Here is a 22,400-nt window from a genome sequence, read left to right as displayed (position 1 = left end):
ACCATCAGGAAAAAAAACAAAGGGAATGTGTGTGTGTGTGTGTGTGTGTGTGTGTACATATATATATGTGTGTGTGTGTGTGTATATATATATATGTTTAGGGGTTATTATTTCCAAAGGATACAATAAATTTACAATTATATATTCATACATATTCAAGTCATCTTCACTTTCACATCATATGTTAGTGAACATACCTGTGTATATTATCCTGGCCAGAAGGAACTGCACCTACATTGGCTACATTTACAACCTTCTGAAAGATCACAGAGGGAGTGAAATTCTGTGGTGCAGCAATGATTATGGCAGAAGTTTCATTCATTCCTGTTAGCATTCCTGTAAAAGCAAAAGAAGGCTCCCTTTTACTAATTTCTTTATGAAAATTACATTTAAACAATTTTAAGCTCATGGCCAAAATTTAAACTTTTTCCAACAAAAAAAAACACCACTTTAGGATGTAATTTACAAGATAATTATAAAACTAAAATGAAATGCAATTGTTTTAAAGATTTTTTAAAAATCCTCATTGTATAGGGAAATGTGTAAAAATGCAGTAAAAAATCACTCAATAAATCTAATTTTAAGTATAATAGGATTAAAAACTTAGAATCACAAATATGAAACATTGATTTTAGTCTCTTTTAAAAATATACTCAATCTGAGTTTTATATAAACTAGTAAGCTTTTACTTCATATGTAAATGTATTTGTTGCTATTGCTATTTTTTCTATTCATTCGAAGATCTCTCATTGCCAAATGCTGCTTGAGAACACATCAAAGTAATTCTAGCAGGAATACCTGATAAATGGCCTCAGTATGACAGATAGGAGTTATCTCAACAATGACTAGAAGTCGCTGAAAATGTGCAAATATTTAGGCTGTACTTAGAGACAAAAGTACTTGCCTAGTGAATGGAACTACAGTTGCTGACAAAAACACTGACTGAAATTTCTAAAGCAAAAACTTTGAAAATGAAGGAAAAAATTGGAATGAAAACTCTGAAATTCTAGGGATATTTCAAATAATATTTAGGAAAGAAATTAAGTTAAGCAAAAGCATGAACAAAACCGTACAGAGTTAATGCAAGACATGCCATTAATATGAAAACCTCCTGTAAACATGTTCCGTGAACAAATTCAACAACATACATGTCACACTTGGAACAAATACTGAAATTTAGTACCCGAGTTAAAAAACAAATTAATTACAATAAATACCATTTATTTGGAACTGTGATATAAGTCATAGACACCTAATGGTATCTATTAAAACCTATAACTCTTTGAGATATTTGATATGTGCATGGTAGTTTACAAAATTGATGAAGATAGGAAAAATCTGATTGCATGTTTTCAAAAGACCCTGTACCTTCAGGCCTATATATTTAATGTAGTTATTTATTGCAAGTGAAACCTAAAATTTAAAAGAATCCCTATGATTAACAGTATGAAAACACTAAAGCCTAACACTGTGAAAAGGCTTTTGCTGTCAGTTAGAAAATAGAACTATTTAGTTTCTAACAAGCAGCGTTTTTTACTAACCACTTTCAAATTCTGGGAACACTATGTTCTGTCTTAGACCGTTTAACTTCAATATTAGGCAAAAGCTTTAAAAACTATACAAACAGTCAAACACTGCTTTTAAGTAAAGCACAGTGGCTGACATAACACTGCTGAGAGATGTGTGTACTCATTTAGGATTTAAACCTTCTCCATTAAGCTCTATTGAAGAGCAACTGCTGAATAAATGAATGCAACTATGTTTATGTTAAAAGCCTGTTTCCCTCAGCATGTAATTAAAGGAAATGTTGTACAAAGCCAGTACTTTTGTCAAGCTCCTGTAAATGGAAAGATGGATAGCACTCAGAGAAGTGAATGCATTGCTTCATATTTAACCTTAACACTCTTGTCATTAATGGTTTGTCTAACTTGTTCTATAAAAGACAAGGTACTGCTCCATTGAAGTAAAATTAAAAAAATCAACTAAACCATGCTTTTCAGAACAGAAGATTCATTATCGTCAGCTAATGTATTGGCATAAAGCAAAGTAACATCCTATCAAGTAAGGCACACATTCAATCTGCCTTCCCACCCCCCTTTATTTTTAACTCATGCTGTTTTATTGTTATAGGCAATTTGTACCACTCAGCATGACAGTGTAAACTGAATCAAGATTAATTTACATGCAAAAGAACACTTAGGAGAGCAGCATGGTAAGCAAATGTATTGTCTCGATTGCTGAGGTGGAAAAAGAACCTGGAAAGAAAAAAAGGTGCTCTAATTAAGGGGCATCAAATATGATTGCTTATGGTAGTTAAGGGCCAGAAAATAGTAAATGTCTGACCATTTAAAGAATTAGCATCTTGCTAGCTAGGAACCCTGTAAGATGGATGCATAAATCATAATAAAATTAAGTAAACATTTTAGGTTTCTCAAACCAGAGATTTTTCTAAATGAAAATATATCAGGTATTCTCAGATTAACAGAAAAGAAAAATATGCGAAGGTTTCATTAAAAGTTTCTCCTAAAAAATAATACTTTAAAACACTGTAGAGCCTGTTCATATATAATAAAGGTAAAATCACCGGAAAAATATTCAAATATCGTCAGGCTAAAGAATTTGTGGCTTCATTAGAGTCTATGTAAATTTTGGTAAAGGCTGTGGATAGCAATTACTTTAGGTTCATCAGCTGTCATTAACTGCTAAAAGGCAAACCAAATAATGTAAAAAAAATAAAATTCAAAAGAATTTTTTAAGTTTTAGATTTGCTATTTAATTCGCAAGAAGAAAATGGATAAAAATTCAAAAAAAAATTCTGAAATTTTAGATTTGCAATTTAAGTCACAGGAAGAAAATGGATAAAAATTCAAAAAAATTTCTAAGTTTTAGATTTGCAATTTAATTCACAAAAAGAAAATGAATAAGAGGAAGCATCTTTGAATAAGTGCTCGGCTTAGGCCTCTTGAAATTAAAACTGTTTGAAGAAACCAAATTAAATATTTTTAAGTAAAAAAGAGATCCCATGTTATTTTCTTATTGAAAGCATCTCACAGCTAGATCATTAACTAATTCTGCAATGCTTGAAATGCACAGCAATGAATAAATCATGCTTCTGATGAAGGCTTATATAGATAGCCTTCAATGTATAGAATAACCTAATCTTTCATTTACCACTTTGACTACCAATCTTATTATATATATATAAACTGTTTAGCTATGAAATCCTAAATGAAACAACTGAGAAAACGTGATAGATCAAGTTGTATATTACAAGTAAAACTTTTTTGTTTTAAAAAATACTAATCCAAAATGTAACACTCTGTTAGAACCACATTTAATACTGTACACCTTTCAATTTGCACATCTTTAGAATAAAAACAGAACCATATTCCCCATGTTTCTTATAATTTTTCAGTTAAATTTAATTAATACACTTAATGTACTTCTTGAGTTTTAAAATGTGCCATATGAAATAAGATATTAATCATGTAAACCCATTTTATTCAACAGTTGAAGCTGGCATATCGCTCTCTCTCTCTCTCTCTCTCACACACACACACACACACACACACACACACACACACACACACACCCCTTAAATTTACTTGCATTTTACCTTCCAGAATTTGCATTGATGAAATCTGAGGAAATGGATTTTTATTCTAATTTAGGATTTTCTGTTAGCGAGAGATTTCTAGGTATCTTTTGTGTAAATAAGCTAAGCTCTTACCAGAGCAGTATAACAAATACATGTGTAAAGTTGAGGATTGAGACCTCTATTACCAAACCTGCTATAATCTATAACTAAAACGATGCTATTGAAAAGACTCTTTAAACCTGTGCTAAATTTGCCAGCATCAAGTTCCACATCAGAGAATGAATTCAGGAAGACAGAAAGAATGATACAGAAATGCCAAGAGACTTGCAAGGATTTACAAATACTTCATATAAACAAATTTTCAAATAGCTTTATTCAGAGTAGCCTTTCTGCTCTATTAAACATAGCAAACAGCTGCCAGATTTATTCAGACAAATAATCAACAACCATAGAAGTAAAATGGCAGAAGAAAAAGGAATTTTGGCAACAACTCCACAGAGGACCACAGCTATTCTCCAAGTGCACCTCTCTCATGCACTTATGGTTCTGTATGGCTAGTCAGCGAAAAATCCCTCAGTCACAGCAGGGCACAAAAAATTTGATCGAAATATCAAGTATTCTAAACAAAAGCTGAGGGAGTGAATGGGTATATAATAATCTGCTGCTTCAGATACACTTTAGCTGCACTTTTCAAAAAAAGAATATCCCCTTAACAATAAATGTGCCAAAGCCTTATTCAGTCACTGTGTGCCACTCACCTTGGTTTGCTGAGCAGATGTAAAGCAGAGAGGCAGGCTTTAGCCAGCAAAGGGTAAGAATAGCAAATATAAGAATCAATTCAATTTGTCAATAGAAAAATAAAATCACAAAGATAACTGTCCTCTATAGCAATAATCAACTCCCAAGAAATGCAAAGGCAAAGACAGATTTCATCATTATTTTTTATCGCTTAAATAATGTCCAAGCAAAAATATCACAACTAGTTTGTGGCCTTGTATGAGATTTTTTGACAATGTGAATTGCAAAGGCTTAGAATAACGGAGTGCCAGGAAGCATGCCCCTCTTCTTAGGTGTAGGTATTTGTGTGTACCTAGTATGTTCTGGGTTTGATTGGAATGATTTACTACCTCAACATGAAGGGATCTTTGATAACACCCTCCACAGGAAAAAATGACTTAGAGGCACATAAAGTTTTAAAAACTGCTGACTATAGCATTTAAATATGCCTCAGTTTTATAAATGTTATTGTTAATTAAACAAATAAAATCAGACAGCTACGTCCCCTTATATGAAAAAAAACACCTCATTTTTATTAGAAGGTGTGTTTGACTCTGGGCCAAGTACAGATATTAATACTCGCATTTTACTGAAAATGTTTTCTTTTTAGGTACTTATTTTAAAATGCTTCAGTTCTAACATGTGCGGACAACACAGCATTTCTTTAATATAGAATTAGGTCAAAAGAAACTGGAAGTATTTTAATGCCATAATTAGAACTTTATTTTGAAGGGTAAGGTAGTTTAATGTGTACAGGGACAAATACATTAATAAGACATAAAAAATGTTCTACAATGAAAAAAATACACAAACATAACAATTACAGTGGTAGGACATTGGTAAAGTCCCCAATTCCTGGCACTTTCAATAATACAAAACCCATTAGTATGTCATCAGGTTGACAAGCGACAACTCTCAGCATTGAAATGGTGATTAAGCATTAATTTATCATTTTAAAGGCATATTAATCAATTTTCATGTATGCCAGGAATATAGACAAATATCCATTTTTAAGGTTATGTTACAAGTGCAACGCATTAACAAAAGCTGGAAGATTGTGCACCGATATGTGTTAATGGCTATGTACGTATGAAAATTTATTTTAGAGACTGTATAGGAATGAGCACATATTATTTGATATGTAAATTTCTAGTAAGTTGTAGAAAAATCTCACCTTGCTCTTTCTTAAAATCTTTCTCTGACATGGCCACAGGTAAAAGCAGTTCTCCAACAGGTGGCTGAATATTAACACTGAAGCAATCATCCTTGGTACTGAAGAAAAATAATCAAGCTGACTAAATGCTTCATAAACAAACATTCTCAATACTAAGTACTTAAATCAGTGCGATGAAAGCATATGCTAGCATATACAGTATAAGATCTTTTTGGTTTAAATATCACAGCTAAAAAGGCTTAAACATTTTTCCAAATAACATTACTTGCAGAAAAATACATACGTTATCTCAATCAGGATTTTTTTTTAAAACAAAACTACATAGGTATAGTAAATTATCCCATTTGAAAAATAACTTTTAAAAATTAAAGTAAGGTTATATAAACACTACCACTGAAGAAACACTTCATGCAGCTTATAAAGAAGTAATCTTTTACCTTCCGTTTGTATACATCTTAAAGTATAGAAGATGAAGTGCTTTGGTCTGAAACAGTTAAGATCTCTTTTTAAAAATATTAGTTTTTAATGAAGAAGAAAATGGAGTGACCATATTGTGTTTAGATATGTGCTAATAAATTAATATCTCATCTGCAAACTTGCTTTCCAAAAAAAAAAGAGCCCTTATTTTCTAGTAGTGCTATTCATTGACATTGACCAATGTGGTAAAAGTTGTTATTTCAAATGATGGGATATGAAGAATTTAAGAAATCCAACTTTGTTTGTTCTAATATCAGATAGAAAAACAGTAAGAGTGCATTTACCTAAGTCTCATGACATTATGATCTATAAAAAAAACACTAAAGCAGTCTAAAATGTTTTTAAAGTTAGATGTTTAGGGGTAGGTTGATGAGTGTATCCTAAATGATAGTATTGTGTTTGGCTGCAAATAAGCAGAAAATCCAGTTAAGAGTTTTTTGAAAAAGTGGCATTGATCATTTATAATACAAGAAGTCTTACAGTTACCAGCCACTGGCTCATTAAGTGGCCTAAAAAAGCCTTTAGAGGCCCAGATTTCTCTAGCTTTCCACTCTGCCATCCTTACTATGTTGGCTTTCATCCTCATGGTTGCCACATGGCTGCTGTATCTCCAGGTACCTAGTTTACATTCCATTGAAGGAAGGGCCATGATGAAAGAGTGTTGAATGACTGTGTCAACCAAATCTGTTTTTACTGAAGTGTGGATAGACAAATGACATAATATGAAAACAGAACATAAAATCCACTTTTATTTTATGCTATTCTGTACTGTATTCTTGTAAGTAGCCTCATATTTTTTCCACATGTGGATTGTCTAAGGCAAACCAATAAATCCAATTTATCAATTCAACAAACACTTATTGAATACAAACTTGATCCTACATAGTGTGTGAGTAGCTGGGGATTTAAAGCCAAGTGAGATTGGCCCTTGAAGCTCCCAAGTCTAGTGGGAGGGAAAGAAATTACACTAATAATGGAATGGCAGGTACTACATTAGATATGTGGAAAGCGTTCTGCAGGAGCAAAGACTGAGTTTACGTCTAAGAGGAGAAAGAGGGCATTCTAGGCTTGTATTTTGGGAATGATGAGCAGCCTAATATGTCAACAGAAGAGGCTGGGGGCAAACTGTATATTATTATATACAGAATGACCATTCATCCCAGTCCTCCCAGGAATAGTCCCAGTTTATGGCTATTGTTGTGGAATCCTGTCCAGTTGGTGCCTCCTTTCACCCTCTGAAGTGTTCTGATAAGTGTGATAAACCATATGGTTACTTTACTCATATAACTGAGACAAAAGTGTTTCAGTGTTTCTTGAAGCAATGGGAAACTACTAGAGATTTTTGGCATAGGAAAGCATATGGTCCCATTTATGTTTTAGAAACTCCAGTGGCAGTGTGTAAGATGGGAGTAAGGGAGAAACCAAACGCAGGCAGATCAGTTAGGAGTCTAATTTAATAGTCTAGGCGGGGTTTGTTTTTTTTTTTTAAGCATTTACTGTGTTTTTTACTTTAATAAATCCTAAAAAGGATCTTAAGTGGCCTCATATTGTTTCCACTTCTGTTATTTCAAATTAACTGATAAGAAACTTAAAAGAAGTTGAACAATTTGCCCAAGGTCACACAGCTAGCAACCGACAGCGCTGGTATTTGAACCCAGGTGTATCTGACTTCAAAGTATATATTTATTCCACTATAATATACAGCTTCCCTAGGGGGAGCTGCACTGAACTTGGGATATTTTATGGATATTCTAGAATAGAAGGGATATACCTGGTGATGAATGGAGGGAAGAAACTTCACACCTTCTAATGTGAACAATTGGGTGAATGACAATGTGTTGAAGGAATTTGGGGGCTTAAAGGAAATGATTTGGGGCTGGGTGCGGTGGCTCACGCCTGTAATCCCAGCACTTTGGGAGGCCAAGGTAGGCAGATCACAAGGTCAAGAGATCCAAACCATCCTGGCCAACATGGTGAAACCCCGTCTCTACTAAAAATATAAAAAATTGGCTGGGTGTGGTGGCGTGTGCCTATAGTCCCAGCTACTTGGGAGGCTGAGGCAGGAGAATTGCTTGAACCCAGGAGGCGGAGGTTGCGGTGAGCCGAGATGGTGCCACTGAACTCCAGCCTGGCGCCTGGTGACAGAGCGAGACTCTGTCTCAAAAAAAAAAAAAAAAGAAAATGATTTGGCTTTAGCCACATTATATTTTGAGTACCGAGTTACCCAGGAAGAGATATTCAGCAGCTAACTGGAAGTACAAATCAAGAATCTGGAGGGAGACCAGCTGGGCATGGCGATAGGTACTTATAATCCTAGCTACTTGGGAGGGTGAGCTGGGAGGATTGCTTAAGCCCAGGAGTTTGAGACTGCAGTGAACTATGATCACGCTACTGTACTCCAGCCTAGGTGACAGAGTGAGACCCCATGTCTAAGAAAAAAAGAAAGAAAGAAAGAGAAAAGAAAAGGAGAGAGAGAGAGGAAGGCAGGCAGGGAGGGAGGGAGGATGGATCAGGAGAGGACAGGGCAGTTCGTAGAGTTTGGAAGCAGTAAGAATGGTGTAGGGAAGAGCTGAAGCCTTATAAGTATATAAAATCACATAGGAAAAGAGGATACCATGAAAAGGATGAAGTGCAAATCTGGGGAAGACTTGCATTTAAGTAAAAACAGAAGAAGAGCAACCTGCAGAAGAGACTGGAGCGAGTGGTCAGGAAAAATGCTGTGTGCCAAATATTGCAGGGAGGCAGAGTAAGATGAGGGATAAAAAGAAGTATAACTGCTAACCTTAGCAGGGCAGTTGACACTGCAGGAAGAATACACAATGCAGTGAGTTGAAGGGTGAAGGGAAGACTGGCAATGGAAGAAGGAACAGAAAGCAGAAGCTTCCTAAGAATGAAGAGGCAAAGGAATAACACCTAAAGAAACCAGGCACGTTTAGAGGCTGAGGGGAAAGAGCCAGTGAAGAAGAAGAAACAAAGAATAATTGTTAGAACAAGGTCTTAGGAGTGGTAAAAGAGGTTGGGATGAAGAGCACAAGAACTAGGTGAGTGGGTTAGACCTAGAAAGGAGTAGGATACTTCTTCAGAAACAGGAGAAAAGGAGTGGTTAAGAGACAAAGGATTGCAGGTAGGCCACTCAAAGAATGAGACCAAACCTGATGGAGGGAAAGACTCGGTCACTTTAAGAGAAATATGTAAAGACTGATGAAGAACTAGAAGAAGATGTATATATATGCATATGTGGACTACACACACACACACACACACACACACACACACACACACACACACACACACAAATTACAAACAAACTTAGTATGAAATCTAAAATTTCAGCTTCAAGTCACTGTATACAAAGTTCTCCAAAGTCAGAGGCACAAGACAATCCACTGAGATATAGGCAAAAACCCTACTAATCATATTTATTTTTTCTCATTCCTTTTTAGGTTCTGTTTTTCTGGGAGACAGGGTCTTAGCTCTGTTACCCAGGCTGGAGTGCGGTGGTGTGATGACAGCTCACTGCAGCCTTGACCTCCTGGGCTCATGTGATTCTCCTGTCTTCGCCTCCCAAATAGCTGGGACTGCAGGCACATGCCACCATGCCCAGCTAATTTTTTTTTTTTTTTTTTTGAGACAGAGTCTCACTCTGTCACCCAGGCTGGAGTGCAGTGGCGCAATCTTGGATCACCACAACCTCTGCCTCTTGGGTACAAGCAATTCTCCTGCCTCAGCTTCCCTAGTAGCTGGGATTACAGGTGCCCACCACCTCGCCCGGATAATTATTGTATTTTAGTAGAGATGGGGTTTCACCATGTTGGCCAGGGTGGTCTTGAACTCCCTACCTCAAGCAATCCACCTGCTGTGGGCTTCCAAAGTGCTGGGATTACAGGCATGAGCCACCGTGCCTGGCTTTATTTATTTATTTATTTTTAAAGACAGAGTCTCACTATGTTGCCCAGGCTGATCTTGAACTCCTGGGCTCAAGTGCTCCTCCTTCCTTGGTCGCCCAAAGTTGTGGGATTACAGGCATGAGCCACTGTGCCTGGCCTCTGATTTTGTCTTTTTTAGTGTACATACATGTTAGCACAGTGAGAAATACACACACATACATAGGTATACACACACGTATATAATTACAAATACACTTCTAGAGAATACATACTCAAAATATTTTTATTAAGAGGTACACAATTTTAAAAGTTAGGGGACCACTGAGTTACATTATCATGTACAACACTTTTGAATTACTTCTTTTTTCTTTTTAATAGAAATGCTTCTTCCCAGCACTCCCGAAGGATACCACATACTCCTCAATTAAAAGTGGCTCGACAGCACTGATGCCAAGGGAGAAGGGTGGGGCGTTCAGAGAGAGAAGAGGCAGGAGATCTGTCTTCTAAGGCATCATGAAAGTCTAGCTGTTTGAGGGAGGTGGGGAAAGCGATCCTGAAACGTGCCACCTAGCAACAAGCAAGGCGTTAGAGAGCCCAACTGAAACATATTTCTCAGCCTCTCTTGTAGCTAAGAGTGATCAAGTGACCCAGTTATGAACAATGAATTGTAAACAGAAATTCAGTGGAGATTTCTGAGAAAATTTTGCTTTTCTGATATAAACCTGGCTCCTTTCTCCATGTCATTTTTTTTCTTTTTCCTTTTTTTTTTTTTGCCTGGAATGCAGATGGAAGCCTGGAGGTGGAGCAGCCATTTTGGGACCATGAAGTTGACCAGCATTTGCTAACAAAATGAGCACATGAAACAAAAAGGTGGAAGACCTTACTTCCTGAAGACACTGGGAAGCTACTGCACCAGCTCTGAACTGCTAACTCCTGCAGTTCTTGTTCTAGCAGAATAAATCCTTATTTGGTCATGCCACTGTAGTTGGGTTTCTGTTACATACAACCAAATACAAAATCTAATATAACCAGTACATAACTCACTTTGTAAGCCAGTTTCATCTTATAGGCAAGGTGTGGCTTATAATAGGGCTAAGATGAAACATTTCCTCTTTACTTGGGGGAAAATTTACTTTCATTTATGTGAGTGTTCTAGGATGTCCTCCAGTTTATATGCATCTCTTTTTCTACCATTTTTCCTTCTTTTTGGTTTATTTCTCTCTCCATGTAGCTTTTCTTTTCCTTTTTCTTCACAATTCCTTTAGTTAAACAGGGGAGAGAAAGATATCTCCATTTCTACAAGTAACTACCTCAACCTGAATAGGGAATGTGAAAATGACTGATAATAGATGTAAATTTATCAGAATTAACAGTTACCAGATCACTGAAGAACTATTACTACAGCAGCTTTAAATAGCCTAGCCACATAGGACCAGAGGGCATAAAAGTTTAATGTAAGGCAAGATTCTACTTGGTACACATTTAACTGTAGCATATATACTTGTACTACATGTAATCTCTGTTCATAGATTCCTTTATAGGATCCAAACAGGTAAGGTTTGTAGGTAAGACAAAAATGGACAAGCAGCCTATTCTAAGACTCAAGTTTCTCATCTATGAATAAGTGACACTTATCTTGCAGGGTAGTTTTAACTATTTAATGAAATAAAATGCAATAATGCATAGGAGATACTCAAAACTTACACATGTAATAGGGATACACCGTTATTTAAGTATTCCCCCACTGATTATCATTTCCAATCTTTCTCCATTAAAAACAGTGCTTTAATAATAGACTTGGCTAGATCTATTTCTGTACAAGCACAAATACAGCTTGATACTCTAAAAGTGAAATTGCTGAATTGAAAAGATGTTTTACAGATATTGCCAATTTAAAGTCCCACAAACAGCATACAGGAGTGCATGTTTTTCTCTACCTTCCTTGTCAATACCAGCTATAAAAACTATTCTAAAACTTTGCCAATCTGATGGGTGAAATGTTTTAATATTTTTTTCCCTGAATACTAGTGATGTTGAACATCTTTTTCAAATGCCAGTTAGCCACTTGCATTTATTTTCTTGTAAATTGCCTATTCTTAGCCTTTTCCCTATTTTTCTTCTGGAATCCTTTTCATTGATTGTGAGAGTTACACGTTCTGGTTATTAAACTTTTTTTCTGCCAAATAAGCGGCACTGCTGCTTTCTCATCTTGTTTATGGTGTCTACTTTTTCTTTTCTTGCAGAGAAGTTTTAAACTTTTGAGTAGAAGAACCTATTAATCATTTTCCTTTATATCTTTCTGGGTACTGTGTCTTGCTTAAGACTTTTGTCCTCAGAGTGTGAATATATTTATCTATACTATATTTCAATAATTTTATAGTTTTTTATAATTAAATAATAAATCCATGTGGAATGTGTTTTGGTATAATCTGTGGTAGAAAGCTACCTTTATTTTTTCCAAATACGGGTCCTCACACCACTTACTGAATGCTCCATTCTTTCCCCATGGATCAGAAATGCCACCTTTTTGACCTATACATTCTAAATTTCTAAATTCTGTGGTTTCATTGGTTCTTGTGCCAGTATCAATTATACAGAATAAAAATATTCTTGTGGCTTTATGGTATTTTTAAATTATTATAGAGGAAGACTTTTTTCATTAAAAATGTTAACTTTTCTTATACATTTTCTTTTCCAGCTGAATTTTAGAAGTTTGTAAAGTTTCTTGAAAAGGCCTACTGGAATTTGGCCTAGAATCACATTGAATCTGAAGATTAATTTGAGGTACAATACTGTCTCCCATTTAAAAACACAGGATATATTTACTATTTTTATTGTTTTGTTTATATTTCTTTATATTTGATTATATTTTCATTTATGCCCTTTAGGAAAGTTTCAGGTTGTTTTCTTCCTACATAAGTATTTGTACCACCTTTCTAAATTCATTAAATAATATATTTTCTGTTGATTCCAACTTTCTGGATTGATAATTACATTGAATAAAAATTATAATTTTGTCTGGGCGTGGTGGCTCATGCCTGTAATCCCAGCACTTTGGGAGGCTGAGGCAGGTGGATCATAAGGTCAGGAGTTTGAGACCAGCCTGCCCAATATGGTGAAACCGTATCTCTACTAAAAATAAAAAAATTAGCCCGGTGTGGTGGTGAGTGCCTGTAGCCCCAGCTACTCAGGAGGCTGAGGCAGGAGAATTGCTTGAACCAGGAGGTGGAGGTTGCAGTGAGCCGAGGCTGCACCACTGCACTACAGCCTGGGTGACAAAGCCAGATTCCATCTCAAAAAAAAAATATATATATATATATATATATATATATAATTTTTTTATCTTCTTTTCCAGGATTTATACTGCAAGTGGCGTTTATGTGCCTTTCTGTATTGGCTAGAACTTCCATTATAATGTGTAATATAGTGTAGAAAGCAGATATCCTTGTTTTGCTTTTCTGACTTAAAAGAGATTGTTTCTGAGGTTTCATGGCTATGGGTAACTTGTATGGCCCAGAAGTCATTTGAATTTATAACCGTAACTGAGCTCCATGTTCATGTGTTACCCTTTTGGGCTTTAAAATCGGGGTGATGCTAGACTTCCAGAATGATGTGAGATGATTTCCTTTTCTTTTGTTCTAGAAAAATTCTCTCTTTCACGGTTCTGAAACAACTTAATTGCTTTTATTCCTAATTTATATTTTTCTAGGAAACCATTAATTTCATCTAAAGATTCCAATTTATTGGTGTAGAAGCGTACAGTATTATTTTATAACTTAAAAGATCTCTGTGTTTTACCATCTTTCTTGTCTCGAATCTTTCTTAGGTGTCTTCTTCCTATAATCATATTAGCCCATAGTTTTCCTATTTTTTTTTTGTACATCCTATATGTGCTTTTAAATGTGACTATTTTCTGTACACAGGAAATAAGGAATTCTTTGTAAACATATATACCTTAGATCAAACTTGGTAATTAAATCATTAAACCTGTATGTAATTATATCTATTTATCCTTACTCTCTGATTTGTCAATTTTGAATGTGCATGTTAAAATATACCGTGATAATGGCTTTGACAATTTCTCCCAGTATTTGTACTAGTTTCTGCTTTATAAATGACAAAACTAGAGTTTAAAGGTTGTAACAATTATAGTTTCTTGAAGGATTACAATGAACACAAAATATTTTATTACTTTTTACCTAAAACGCTTAATTTTTCTAGTTTTAGCACATCTATCTGATAAATGCATACACACACACACACACACACACACACATTTCATCTTTCTATTCTCAACTTTTCTGTGCCATTCTCTCTTAGGTGGAGTTCTCATAAATAGCATAGGTTAAATTTTGGTTTTTACCTGCTTAGTAAAAGTAGGATTAATTCTCTGACATGAATTGTCAAAACTAGTGTGGGTGATGTGCCTGGCCATGCCAGCCATCTTGTTTTGTTTTCTGTTTGCTGTACTTTTTCCTCTTCCTCTTGGTTAAACTGATCAAGTTTTAAAAATTTATTAATTTTTTTTTTTTTAGTAGGACACAAGGTCTCACTATGCTGACCAGGCTGGTCTTGAACTCCTGGCCTCAAGGGATCCTCCCATCTTGGCTTTCCAAAGAGCTGGGGTGACAGGTGTAAGCCACCACAGGCAGCCCTGGTCAGGTTTTAATTACTCCCTTTTTTCCTACCTTTAGCTGTTTAGAAGTTATAATACATCCCATTTCTATTATTTTAGTAGTTATCTTTAATATTTTAAATGATATTTAAACTTATTTTTGCCATCAGTCAATTATCTTGTCAAACATAACAAGAACCCTAGTATACCATCACTCCTCCTTCCACTTGTCTATATTTATTTTTCACATTATGTCAACAATTATTTTTATACATTGATACATTTAATGGGTAGAATTCTTTGCTCAGTATGTTTTAAAAAATTTTATGTTTTTCTCTGTCTCAGGTTTTTTTTTTTTTTTTTTTTTTTTTGGTGAGACAAGGTCTCACTGTGTTACCCAGGCTGGAAAGCAGTGGTTATTCACAGGTGTAATCATGGTGCACTGTAGTCTCTAATTCCTGGGCTCAAGCTAACCTCCTGCCTCAGCCTCCTGAGTAGCTGGGGCTACAGGAATGCCTCACCATGCCTGGTTCTGCCTCAGCTTTAAGAAAATATTCTACTATAGTATATCTTTGAGTAATCATTTCAGCAAGGATGTGTAGGTGGTAAAGTGATTGACAGAATCTTTCCTTCACTGAAAAATGACTATTTGGTGTCCTCAAAATTTTAAAGGTAATTTCCTTTACCTCCTGACTTCCAGAACTGGTAAGAGTACTGATGAGAAATTTGATTCCATTCTCATTATTGTCCTTTTTTAGGTAAGCTGCTTTTTTCCCTCCGCTTTGGAAGATAATAGAGTATTCTTCTGATCAAAAATTTCAACAGGACGTGGTCCTTTTGATACTTTTTCACATTCAGCCTGTCTGGCCCTCTTAATCTGAAGGCTTGTGTGTTTCTTTTGTCTGGCCACATGTTCATTCATTCATTCACTGGGGGCAGGGTCTCACTCTGTCACCTAGGCTGGAGTGTAGTGGTGTGATCATAGCTCACTGGAGCCTTGAACTCCTGGGCTCAAGGGATCCTCCCACTTCAGTCTTCCAAGTGGCTAGGATGACAGGTGTGTGCCACCAGACCTGGCTAATCCTTTTTGATTTCTGGTAGAGATGAGGTCTTGCTCTGTTACCCAGGCTGGTCTTGAACTCCTGGGCTCAAACAATTATCCTGCTTTGGCCTCCCAACGTGCTAGGATTATAGATGTAAGCCGCCATGTCCAGCAGGAAAATGTTCTCCATAATTATTTTCTAAATTATTTCTTCCCTTCATTGTCTTTTCTTTCCTGCCAAAGCTCCTTGAGATGAACTGATCCTTTTAACCTTCCCTATTTTCCATCTTGCCTTTTTGCTTTGTATTCCAGTTGATTTTCTTGACCCTTTCTTTCTTCCAGAATGCTAAATCAGTATTCAGCTGTGTCCATTCCATTATTCATCTGCTGAATTAGCAACTATCATTACTATGGACCTCCTCTCCCCTGCGTGGGCTGACTGAAGTTTTATTTTTTGTAAGTGGACAAGATACTGACTGGTTATGTGGACATGAAGTTGGAGGCAGGCAGGCAGGCAAGAAATGGCCTTTCCTCCCCACCAACAAATGTAACATTGGCTTTACCCTAGCAGGAAGGATCTGAGAATATTTTGGATAGATATTCTCTCGGATAAAACTGTATTTCATCTCATCTCTGACCATCCTTGCTTCCTTCACACAAACTCAAACCCTGCTCTGCTCTTGTAGGTACCCACATCCACACCAAAACATCTTTCCCAGGCAAGCGGCTCATTTTCTTTGCAGTTTTATTATTAAGTCTCAAATTAAATGTGTATGTTGCCTGTTGTCAGGGGTAACATTGGGGAACTGGGGGGTTGGAAGGAGTTAATTCCCTAACTGTCTTAAGACCCCTAACTTTTCTCTTACTTTGTGCTTGATTTTCTGCCAGATTGGTTCTTACCATCACGGTATTTTCTCCCATGAGTGTTTTACCCTGTGATTTTCATTTTCTCTGTTATTGTTTATCTGCTCCTGTTTGCTTTCTGTCAATAATGCCTCACAATTTCTGGTCAACTAATGGCATTCTTTCTTATATTTTTAGTGCTCATTAATTACTAAAGAATGTATAACAGATCTTTGGACAAAAACATGTGCTCAGTCCTCTAACTAGCAGTAAGTTGTGTGACTTCCCATACTGCTTAATACATGCATACCTGCTGATTACAAGGATGAGGATCTGTTTATGCACTGCACTAACTTTTAGGTAGAATATATTTACGTATATTGCACACATATTCAATCTCAATAAATTTAATCAAGAACTTAATTTGATGACCATTTAAAATTCAAAGCAAAAAAAGAGGCACAAATGCTTATCAAATATGCATATAACTACATAGCTTAATATAATAGTTCTGTCTGTATCTGTTTATCCATAGGTACAATTACAATGATACAGAATTAATCCAGAGGCTAAAGCAGGATCATTTTACTCTAATTCTTTTTATTCTAACAAATAAAAGAGTACCTGTCAGGCTTTGGGTCCATGTTCTCAGCATTTCTGAAGGCTTCTTATCAAATATGCTGTTATTACCCATAATTTTATGTATCGATTTGTATAATGCATTTCAAGGAAAAAATTCAATATCAGCCATTCTTGTTTCTTTTTTTCTTTTTATTGAACTACCAAGACTAATATAGCACATCACTAAGCAAAAACTGCTGTTTACTATGCAAAAGGCACAGTCAGTGATTGGCATCTAAGACCAATTGATCTACCCATTACCACTATCTCCCTACCCCCACAAGCGCTACTATGAAGCTATTGATTTAAACACTGTCGATCGGTTTCCATTTTCTGATTTTGGGCAGGCCAATTAAGAAAGTGAGTAATTGTGATTACACTGCTTCAGGATCAATTACATTTGATGCAAGACAAAGTGCTCTTTTTGGAACACACACACAAAATTTTTGATCTAGCATGCTGTGTGCTTAACAAACTCTAAAATAAATAACTTACATCTTTACAAGAGCAAAAAATACAAATGTGAATGCTTTTAATAGCTAAGGGCATTTTCTATGTGAAACATATGAATTATTTTCCTAATATTAGTTTAAAAGAAATTTAGAAAAATATCATTCACATACACACCTTGGCAAAAGATAAAAATCAAATACTACCTGTATATATATCCATCCCTAAAGGGACTTAGTTAATTGTGAAAGACAAAATGCAAATCCTGTTCAATAGACTATAAAGGAAGTCTTTGTAACAAAAACTGGAAAAAAAAAACAATTACACAGGAATCAAAAGGTTCTTTATATAAATTTATATGAAAAAGGAATCTTTTTTAGTTCTTAATTTTGGTCTAACTTGGTACATGAGCTTTGTCATTGGGTTCACATTGTCCAAACCATTAAAATAAATATACCTTGGTGTTAGAGGCAAATCTATTTAGAGTGATGTTACTCATAGCCTGTTGTTCAGTAATATTGATCTGTGTTGTTTGTCTAATAGAAAAATAATAAACAATTACTAGGCAATGTTGGGAAAAGTAATCAGTTTTTATATATCACTAATATAGCAGACCTCCCAAAACATAAAGGTGATGATCTGCATAAAATCAATGTGTTATGCTACATTGCTTGTATTTATCATTGCAGGTTCTCGGCAATAAAAGGTATAATAGTAGGCCAGAATTACTGGTAAACTGAAAAGGTATATGAAAATGAAAGTTCACTATGTTTAATCTATAAATTTATTTTAAAATGTCTATTTCTAAAACTCAAAGACTTTTAAATTACAACAAACTCTGATATAAGCTGGCTAAAACGTAGATAAAATGTCTAAATTCTTTTTAGAATAAAAACAAAGAAACTTCAACTCAAAATAGCCAATTGTGCCTTATATCAGAAAAAGAAAAGAGTTCAAAGATAACTCTCAATGACTCATGAATATAGCTTTGTACTAATTTGCTAACAGCTTCTGAATTTCATGAGAAATGTGTAAAGCATTATAGAAAAACATTAACAACAAAATCCAATTTTAGAAAAGCTCTTTTGAATAACATTCAGCTATGAAACCTTTGCCAACTGTATAAATGTTCTCTTTTGACTTTTATCAAAGCAGTTTGTAAACTGATGTAAAAAGAGAAAAAAAAGTGTGGGTTTTAGGTATTGATGGAATCAATAATATTCCACTTAAGAAACTCAAGATAACACATATGTATATCTCAAAAGATATCTTCTCTGGGCTATTTAATAATATTATTAATGTCTTTAATTTCTCCTGGATTTTCCTCATGAATTTTCTCATAAATTTTCTAAAACTGGAGTGATAAGTTAAAAATTACTAGTAAAATTACTTATTTCTTTAACGAACAAACTATGAATTTCAATCACATATGGCAGATTGTAATGGCTAGGTGTTAACGAATACTAAAAATATACATATTGCACACAATTTGTACAACTATTTCATGGCAGTCTAAACATTATCAAAGCAAAAACACTTGTTTAAATGTTTTGTCTTTCACACACACACACAAGCTGTTGAAAGCTTAGTTTTTGATCTGCTATCCTTTACAGGTAATATAAAAAAACAGAAGAACAATTGAACTTACCACAACTGGAAACTGGCAGTCTGAGTAGAATCACAAAAGTCAATACCCATTGAAACTGTAATGGATCCCTCAGGCTCAAGAGAGTCTAGGAAATAAGATAATTTAGACATGAAAACACACAGGATGCGAAAAAGAGACAAACTAAACACCGAAAATTTAGGTAATGTTTGTAGCTTGGCTGAAACAGTGAAATTTAATGATGGCTTAAAAATTTCAAACTACGAATATTAAAGCAAATTATAAAGTAATCTAACTATTCTGCTTCAAGTTTTTCTTTTTTTTTTTTTTTTTGAGATGGAGTTTCACTCATGTTACCCAGGCTGGAGTACAATGGCGCGATCTCGGCTCACGGCAACCTCCGCCTCCTGGGTTCAGGCAATTCTCCTGCCTCAGCCTCCTGAGTAGCTGGGATTACAGGCACGCACCACCATGCCCAGCTAATGTTTTGTATTTTTAGTAGAGACGGGGTTTCACCATGTTGACCAGGATGGTCTCGATCTCTTGACCTCGTGATCCACCCGCCTCGGCCTCCCAAAGTGCTGGGATTACAGGCTTGAGCCACCGCGCCCGGCTCAAGTTTTTCTTTTATTTAATTCTGCACATATACCAATGAACACATTATACCCATTTGTTTCAGAAATACATATCTTCCTGAGAAATTTCATGTTTTACAATATTATCTCTAGAGGTACTGAAAATGAGAAGGAAATAATGTGTTCCTGTCTTGCATACCTATAATGGACTTTGGGAGTTTATAAGAGGTTATGTACTTAAAACAACGGCATATTTATTCTAGATATAAAAAGCAAATTTTAAACAATGTTCCAAATTTTCAATGAAAAAAAATTCTAAATTTAAAAATGTAAATTAAAGTGGGAAGAAGAAATTAAGATGTACTCAGAAATTAAGAGATCTCACATTGAAATCAAAATGGTAAGTCTAATTGCATTAAATAATCACTCAAAGAAAATTTAATGGCAGATTAGATTATCTTGATAAAACAAAAAATAAAATGATATTTTATAAATTTGGAATTTCTGAAGCTTTATCTATCAACTAACCAAGTATAGGAAATAATTATACCAACATACAATACAGTATTTTTTTTTTCAGTTAACAATGACAAAACTTAAGGCAAACAAGAACAAAATTTTGTTCTGCTTATGATTTGAAAGTTTGGCTATACGTTAGAAAAACTGAGGTCATCTTAAATATATATGTATATATTTGTTCATATATAGAAACTGTCCATTTTTTTATTTCTACTTGGCTCAAAGTATTCTGTATAATTGCAGCTATACCATAGAATCACTTTATGTTTAGCTTTATGTATTCTTTATACATTGTATCAGATGTAGTTATATTTTAGCAAGCACACTTCTAATTCAGTAGACTGTGACTATCCTAGGGCTTGTGGGTAAGTATGATTTGCCATTTAATGCTAACCCTGACAGAGATGATGGTACGGTGGGATAAAATAATAATTCAGTAAGCTTCATATATTAAATATTATATTTATATTTCACAGACTTAATGAGAAATAGGCATTATAAGACAGCATTTGTTCAATGCTAATTTTAAAATGCTACTTGATAGGCCAAGGAAGTATGTTAAAAAGAAAAAAAAGTAATAATTAAAATGCAATTTGCTCAGTGGTATGTATGTTGGTTTGCTGATTCTAGTTTGAATTTGTTTATAAGCTTAACATTTACTAGGATACCAATCAAATACCAGAAGACTTACTCCCTAAATCTCTAGCAAATAGGCTTTATCGTAGGATAAATAAGTGTAATGACATATACATTTTTTTCATTTCTCATAAAGCTATGTGCTGTCAACAGTTTAGAGCTTCGTCGGTCACACACTACTCAAGGCTATTCTTTAGTGAATTCTTTTTTTTTTTTTTTTTTGAGACGGAGTTTCGCTCTTGTTACCCAGGCTGGAGTGCAATGGCGCGATCTCGGCTCACCGCAACCTCCGCCTCCTGGGTTCAGGCAATTCTCCTGCCTCAGCCTCCTGAGTAGCTGGGATTACAGGCACGTGCCACCATGCCCAGCTAATTTTTTGTATTTTTAGTAGAGACGGGGTTTCACCATGTTGACCAGGATGGTCTCGATCTCTTGACCTTGTGATCCACCCGCCTCGGCCTCCCAAAGTGCTGGGATTACAGGCTTGAGCCACCGCGCCCAGGCCCTTTAGTGAATTCTTAATGCCTTCTGTGCCATAACTATATTGGGGTTTGGTCTTGTTTTTAACCAACGCATTAGTAGCAAATTCTGTCATCTCCAAAACATGATGGCATTCATGATTTAGATCTCCCTTCATCATGTATCTTTGTATTTCATTTGACAAAGTGACAACTCTCAAGAAGCCTTGTTGATAGCACTCTTTGAAACTATTTGATACTGTCTTCGGTCTTAAGATAATTAACTGTGAGCTTAGTGCCATGCTAATTCTGGGGGACAGTCCATGATCAACGGCATGTTTTATTATATGGATGCTTCAAGAGCAAAATGATCAGCATAAAATTATTCATATAGGAAGGCAGCAAACCACACTGCCATGTATGTACCTATGCAACAATTCTCATGTTCTTCACATGTTCCCCAAAACCTAAAACGCAATAAAATAGATTTAAAAAAAAAGAAAAAAAATTATTCATATAATGGATTTTTATAATATTTGGAGCCTACTAAACTGGGAAAGCTTACCCAATTAGGTGTCTATATTTGGACACCATTTCTAGATTTGCTCCTATATATTTGTGATGGCTATGCAGAAATGGCTGAAAAACACTGGGTCTGTTAGGCCACACCGTTAATACCAACACATGAAATCACATAGGATGCCATTTGCTTTGATGTTAACAGTCATACTAACTGGTAAAATCTTAGCTGAACTCAAATTTGTCAAACACTAACATAAAGCCACTGAATATAGTACAGAGAGCTTAAGGATATTCTGTGTGCCTTAAAAAAAAACCCTCTTATATACTTGGTCTCTTTGGAGAAAATGGAATATTATTCTTAATGTTCTTGCAAGGAATCCAGTTTCATGCCAAATGCAGGGTCAAATCCAGAAAAGAAATGAATGCACTTTACAGACAAAACCAGGTTGGTGGCAAATAAAAAAACTGCAGACTCCTTAATATGTATACATGCTTAATAAATAAAACAAATATCTTACCTCCCTTTTTTAATGAAAACATTAAAATATAGCATTTGTTTTCTATTGCATTCTTAAGATATTTTTGAAGGACTAATTTAGA

At 35.1% G+C, this 22,400-nt stretch overlaps 1 protein-coding gene across 5 annotated transcripts in view; it reads right to left on the bottom strand.

Annotated features, from left to right (window-relative positions):
* AP3B1 (adaptor related protein complex 3 subunit beta 1) overlaps positions 1-22,400 on the bottom strand; it is a 269,274-nt gene that overhangs the window by 13,151 nt on the left and 233,723 nt on the right. For 4 of the 5 annotated variants that reach the window (XM_032277581.1, XM_032277584.1, XM_032277585.1 and 1 more), the window contains exons 24-26: positions 19,133-19,217; positions 5,550-5,647; positions 198-336 (exon numbers count right to left, since the gene is read on the bottom strand). In XM_032277581.1, the coding sequence (XP_032133472.1) occupies positions 198-336; positions 5,550-5,647; positions 19,133-19,217 (322 nt within the window). Of the gene's footprint in view, positions 1-197; positions 337-4,356; positions 4,394-5,549; positions 5,648-19,132; positions 19,218-22,400 lie in introns of all 5 variants that reach the window. The other variant, XR_004268935.1, reaches the window with a different exon arrangement.

This window comes from Sapajus apella, unplaced genomic scaffold, assembly GCF_009761245.1.
Source record: "Sapajus apella isolate SASKATOON/1434 unplaced genomic scaffold, GSC_monkey_1.0 scaffold1, whole genome shotgun sequence".
Classification (NCBI taxonomy): domain Eukaryota; kingdom Metazoa; phylum Chordata; class Mammalia; order Primates; family Cebidae; genus Sapajus; species Sapajus apella.
Note: the sequence above shows the minus strand (reverse complement) of the source record. Positions and strands in the feature narration are given on the sequence as shown.